The sequence below is a fragment of the Apaloderma vittatum genome, unplaced genomic scaffold (assembly GCF_000703405.1).
Source record: "Apaloderma vittatum isolate BGI_N311 unplaced genomic scaffold, ASM70340v1 scaffold33372, whole genome shotgun sequence".
NCBI lineage: Eukaryota > Metazoa > Chordata > Aves > Trogoniformes > Trogonidae > Apaloderma > Apaloderma vittatum.
Genome location: NW_009702447.1, coordinates 1,241 through 7,414, shown reverse-complemented (window position 1 = coordinate 7,414; position 6,174 = coordinate 1,241). Strand labels below are relative to the sequence as shown.

The 6,174-nt window shown below is 57.0% G+C and overlaps 1 protein-coding gene across 1 annotated transcript; it reads right to left on the bottom strand.

Moving 5' to 3' along the window:
* Positions 1–3: 3 nt before the first annotated feature.
* On the bottom strand, positions 4–5,774 carry SLC27A4 (solute carrier family 27 (fatty acid transporter), member 4; the record flags this gene model as incomplete). Its single annotated transcript, XM_009864260.1, has 12 exons — positions 5,614–5,774; positions 4,557–4,951; positions 3,752–3,910; positions 3,349–3,418; positions 3,148–3,239; positions 2,537–2,646; positions 1,893–2,102; positions 1,519–1,645; positions 1,252–1,389; positions 926–1,090; positions 342–488; positions 4–119 (listed from the first exon to the last, which is right to left on the bottom strand). Coding segments are annotated over exons 1-12 (1,890 nt in total), but the record flags the coding sequence as incomplete, so codon positions are not given.
* Positions 5,775–6,174: the final 400 nt, after the last annotated feature.

The window sequence follows — 6,174 nt, the reverse complement described above, 5'->3', positions numbered from 1 at the left end:
TGCCTGGTCCAGCGGCAGGTAGCAGCCTTGCCTGGAGTCCAGGAAGTACAACCTGTCCTTCACCAGTGTGGGGTCGAAGCCCTGCTTCCGCAGCTCCATCTTCTGGAACTTGTAAGTGCCTGGAACATGTAGAGAAGGAAGAATGAGGAGTCACAGGCCACACACGTTCTCATGCCCACTGCACTCGTGCTGCCCCAAACCCAGCCTCGCACCCCCGGCCTCCAAACCACCAGAGGAATGGGCTAGGGGCTCCGTGGGGTAGAGGGGTTCCATCTTTACCCTACCCCTCCCAGGCTTCCCCCAGCTCTGTGTTCAGCGTGGGTGTGCATGCCGCAGCTCACTTGTCTTGGAGACTTCGTGCAGGAACCGCAGGAAGACAGGGCGTGCATATAGCGGCAGGGCCTTTTTCAGCTCACTGGCAAAGACTTCCAGGTCACAGGAGTTCTCCGGGTCGGCGATGGCTGCCATTCCTGCCTTCCCTTCAATCCCTAAGAGGCAGAGAAGGGAGAGCACTCACACATATCGTCCCTGTAGCCTCATGTCCCTTTGCTCTGCACCAGCAAGGCCTCTGGCACAGACCCTGCTTTGTACTGAAGCTCTCTCATGTCCGGCTTGTCACCGGCTGTGTCCCCTCCCTGCAGCTAAGGCTACCAGCGACACCCTGCGGTCATGGTCACCTCCTCCCAGAGGAGGCACTTGCAGCCTGCCCAGAAAGGATACAGTCCTTCCAAACCAGCCAGATTCAAATTAAAGCTTGCGAGAAGGAGGGAACACATCCCCCCGGCCTCTTCCCAGCTCGCCCATGGGGAGCCTTGGTCCAGCCTCTTGCAAAAGGACACGTCGATGCGGACGTGCAGGATATGCTCACATTCAAGTGCCGGAGGCCCACCTGCCTCCCCTGATCATCCTCTTCCCTCTCAGCTACCTGGGATCTCCACCCCATAAACCACCACGTCTGTCAGGTTGAGGATGCGACTCAGTGTCCCCTCCACCTCTGTGGTGGAGACATTCTCCCCCTTCCAGCGGAAAGTGTCCCCGGTGCGGTCCCGGAAGTACATGTAGCCGTATTTGTCCATCACCAGGACGTCCCCTATAGGAAAGCGAGAAATAGGCAAAAAATGAGGTGTCAGAGGGGTAGCAGCAATCCCGGAGTATCTGAGGGCAGTGCCACTAGCCTGGGACAGGCCCTACACCCACCCAGGTACCTTTCTCCTCTGCTCTCAGCAGACAGAAGCGCCCTGCTTGCCTCACCTGTGAGATAAGCAGTGTCCCCTTTTGTAAACACGTCCCTGGCAATTTTCTTGTTGGTGGCTGACTTATTCAGGTAGCCGTCAAAGTGTTGCAAGGGGTTGCTTTTGACAATGCGGCCCACTAGCTGCCCTGGCTCCCCTGCAGGGAGAAAAGAGAAGACGAAGGGTGGAAGCAACTACCCACACCGAAGGAAAAATGAGCAGAGACTTGGATCTGGGTAATGACTCACACATGGCTGATGAGATGTAGCCCTGTGGTTGACCTCACCTGGTTTGCAGGAGATACAGACACCATCTGGCCCCCGGATCAGCTCCATGGTGTCTTCATCCACCTTCACCAAGCCAATGGGGTACACACCTGGTAGGATCCTGCTGTTAAAGCCACACGAGCCAACCTAGAACAGAAAGAGCTCAGAGCCATGGGTAGCAGGGACATCTCTCCCACCCCAGGCCCACTGCCCATGCACATCCAGGATTCCACAGAGCTGGCACCACAGGACAACACTGAAAACCCCTTCGGGCAGATGGCAACCCACGCGTCTTGGAGCAAGAAACCAGAAGAAAAACAGCCCATCTGAGCTTCCAACCCTGCCCAGGCCAACAGGCACCTGCTGGGACATGGGGAGGGTGGTGGAGCCTCACATTGTTATCAAAGTTTCCCAGGCTGCAGTTGCACTCAGTGGCCCCGTAGAACTCGGCGATCTGGGCAATGCCGAAACGAGCCATGAACTCTCGCCAGATGGAGGCACGCAGCCCGTTGCCCAGTGCCATGCGCACGCGGTGCTGCCGCTCCACCTCCTGGTACGGCTGGTTCAGTAGGTAGCGGCAGATCTCCCCGATGTACTGCACAATCTGGGAGAGATGGAGAAGAAAGACTCACTAGGATCCCTCCACCAGGCCTGAGGTTGTTTGGGGTTTCTTCAGGGCAGGTAGGAATAGCACAACATGCCCAAAGTGCCCTGAAGAGGCTGCAGTAAAACCCAGGAGGCCTGTTAGCTCTGCCAGTACCTGCCCCTCCCTGATTAATCCACACCTCCAGGTTGTGAAACCTAATCAAGACCTCCTGGCTAACGCTGGAGCACGGGAAGAGCTTGGATGCACGGATTTATCACCCCAAGTGGGAAGGACACAACCCCACCACCACCACCTCGGAAGGTGGTTTGCGATGGACAGGCAGAACCAGTTCAGGCCTTCCCCTCTTCCAGCAGTCGGGGTCTCTCCAGCACGGCACACATCCCCAAGCTCCACACCCCGCTCCCATCTGGTCCCTTGCCTCCTGGCCTCACCGTGCAGTTGTATTTCACGCAGTCCTCCCAAAAGTGCGAGGCTGAGAACTTCTTGCGGATGACGATCGTCATGCCCTGCAGCAGGCACTGCCCGACCCCCACGATGTTCCCTGTGGAGAGGCAGCCAGGGGAGCCCTTAGTCCCTGGATCCACTCAGGGAGAGGCCTGGCAGGGCAAGGTGGACACCATGCACTGGGTCACGACAGGTGAGGTTTTTCCTAGCCAAAACCCCCAGGCAGCAGGGAGGATGTGTGTGGCAGCAAGATCTGGGGCAACACTTTGCACCTGGACATCCCAGCACGTCTCGGTCAGCCAGGCAGGCACTGCTTCCCTTCCTCCTGACTTCCCAAAGGGAGCAGCTATTCCAAAGCTGGGATAACACCCCGACACACACACACACTTCCCAGTTCAAAGGCCAGCCAGATTGATTCTCAGCTCTCAGGGAAAAAGCTGAAAGGCTCAGTGAGACACTGCGAATTGCAGCAAGCTCCTCCTCAACACAGAGATCACTGCTACACCAACCTCCTACATCAGCCTCCAGTTTGAGCCCTGGGCTTGGCTGAGGGGAAAAGAGAGTCTTGGCACATGTGGCTCCACACAGCACACGTTACCTGCAGCGTGATACAGCGGGAGGCAGTCGTACACCACATCGTCGGGCCTCATGCGAAAACCATAAAAAACTAAGCTGGACATGCGGAAGTACCTGGGGAGGGAGGGTGAAGAGGCACGTCAGCAGCAGGGCTGAAGGCACCGTGCTAGGACAGGGCACAGCTCAGCCCCACCCTTTCCTGAGCCCCTGCCCATGGTCCTACCGGCAGTTCACCACAATGGCAGCCTTGGGCAGCCCCGTTGTGCCGGACGTGTAGATGTAGAAGAGTTTATCTGGTGAGCAATGAGGAGACAAGGTCACATACCCAATCTAGGAGCTGGCTGAACTGGGAGAGGGGGACAAGTCAAATTTATATGCTTTGCTTGTGCCAGTTGAGCCAAAACTTTATGTGACAGAGCCAAGAACTTGCTGGGTTCACCCTGAGCAGAGCACGTCTGGTGGACATGTAGAGTGCACCACAGGACACTGCTCCACACAGAGCCAGGCTCCAGACACTGGAGTGGGGCCTCCATGCCTGCTGCAGATGTCTCTCATCGGCATCCCGAGCAGATGTTCTTGCCAGTGTTTGGGCTGTGAGTTTGGCCCCCCCAAAACTGACTACGTACCCAGAAAGCCCTTGTCAGGGGGAGTTGGCTGGTGCCGCTGGGCCATCTGCAAGAGGGGATCCAGGTGTTTCGCGCCAGGAAGCACGGACTCAGGGCTTTCTTCCCCAGACCAGAAGAGATGGACAGATTTCTCCAGGGAGGGCTGCACTTCCTGCATTGCTGAGAAAGTAAAGAGTGGAGATGGAGAAAGACCACAGGGTGGTTACAGCACAGAGACCCCCTACCCTCCCAGATACTGCCCCAGGGAGCAGTACCCTTGCTGTGCTCGGTAGAGTCCCCAAAGGGCTGACAACCATCCCAGGCAGATGTCCTTCTCATGATTAACAGGTGCTGAGGCCACAGCCCAGGCCTCTTCAGGGACTAGAAGATCCTGTTCTCCACCTTTCCCCAGCCAAAACCTCTTTGGCGTCAAGAGGTCTGTTGACACCATCAGCCTCATAGATGTGGGCTGAAACACATGAGGAGCTGGAATCGAGGTGCTGCAGGGATGTGGCAACAGCTACAGAAAGCAAGGGGAGGCACATCCCGTGCAGTGGGGCAGGCCTGGCCCAGCCCAGGGCTCCTTGCAGAGGTTGGACCCAAGAGACACAAGAAAGGATCCTCACACCCAAGCTGGCTTGCTTGGTACCCAGACAGCACTGAACTCCAGATCCTGCCCAGCAGCTAAATGGACAGAAAAAACCAGATCCGATTCCAACTGTCCATTCTCTTCCAGATCCCTGTTCTGTAGTGGGTAGGAAAGAAGCACTAAATACGCCTCCTCCCCAAGTCCAGAGCACCCCTGACGCATCTGCCTGCCCCTCACCTTCCATCATCTCCACCCCAAAAACCACAGCCTTGGAGTTGGAGATGGTGATGCAGTGCAGCAAGGCCTCCATGCGCAGGTGGGAATTCACGAGGGCAGTCTCCACCCCAATCTTGGCCAAGCCGAGCCACAGCCCCACGTACTGATTGCGGGACTCCATGAAAAGAGCCACCACGTCACCAGAGCGGAAGCCTTGGCCGTAGAAGAAATTGGCCACCTGGTTGGAGTACTCATCCAGCTGCCGGAAGGTCCAGCTCTCGCCCGTGCCTTGGAAGATCAGTGCTGTCTTCTCTGGATATCTGCTCGCAGTCTTCTGGAAGATCTTGGCGATTGTGTTCTTTTCCTTCACGTGCCTCCATACCTGCCACTTCACCCGCAACAGGACCAGTCCCGTGCTGCCAAAGGAAGGGGAGCGAGAGGGCAGCTGCTCAGTGAGCCCTGCAAAACCACTTCCTCTAGCAAAGCCAGCACAGCACAAGGACCTTCCTAGGAGCTGCAGTAGCCCAGCACTACTCCAGGCCCTACTCTAGGTCAGCAGCAGCTCTGGATACTCCCCTGAGCAGTGTGGACATAGGCAGAGCTCACCTGCAAAGATACTGAGAGACAGGAACTGATGGAGGCCAGAGAGCGATGTGTTTTGGAAGGCTGCAGACAGGTATGTCTGCAATCCAAGAGGCACCTTTGAGCCTCAGGTGCTCTCCAAGAAGTGCCACCACTCCCTCCCCACAGATCCTTGCCAGCAGCTGGCACAGCCTGGTACCAACTCAGAACCACCCTTGCACAGGCACCTGGTGCCATGCCAGCAGCTTTAGGGACAGGGTGAAGTACAAGGGCAGTCATTAGACTTTAGAGCTCAGCTGAAATCTATCTTTCCTTATGAAAACTTCGCCTGAGTGGAGCCTCCCGGGCGCAGGAGATCTCCTTCCAGCCGGGTTGGGTGCCAGCCCAAACCCAGGGCTGTACAAGGAGCTGGGGACTGTGCTCACACACACACCAGAGCAGAGCAGCAAACCAAAGGGAGCAGGGATGGTCCAGCCATCCCAGCCAGGACACCTACGTGATGTCCCTCCGTATGGTCTTGATGAATATGAGGAAGAAGTCCCATCCGCCGGATCCCAGGTAGAAGATGAAGAGAGCAGGGATGGCCTGGGCCCAGGACAGTTCCAGACTGACCCTGAAGAACAGCAGCAGCGCCGCAAAAGCAGCCAGACGCAGCATTGTGGCCTGTGGAGAAAGAGAAACCACAGCCATCAACCCACGCACACTGGACCTGGTGATAACAAACCCGTGGGCGAGGGATGTGTTAGTAGCCCCCAGTTTCCTGGTTCAGGTCTCTGAGTCATCACTTCTCCCGGCAGCCCAGAGCTTCCACAGATGCAACTTAATTGGAGGCCATCTCCAAGGTCTGATAAAGTCCCCAGGATGGCACTGCTTCGTGACTGCCAAGAGCCATTCCCACCTGGGAAGCCACATCCTGCACACCGGCCAGGGGCACGGCCATGCCCCATCAGCGTGAGATGCAGGATAAAGTCACTTCATGGATGCGGGAGCAGAGTCATGGCAGGAGAACCTGTACAGATGCTTGGTAGGCACCAGGGCGATGCCAGGCAGGGCTGGC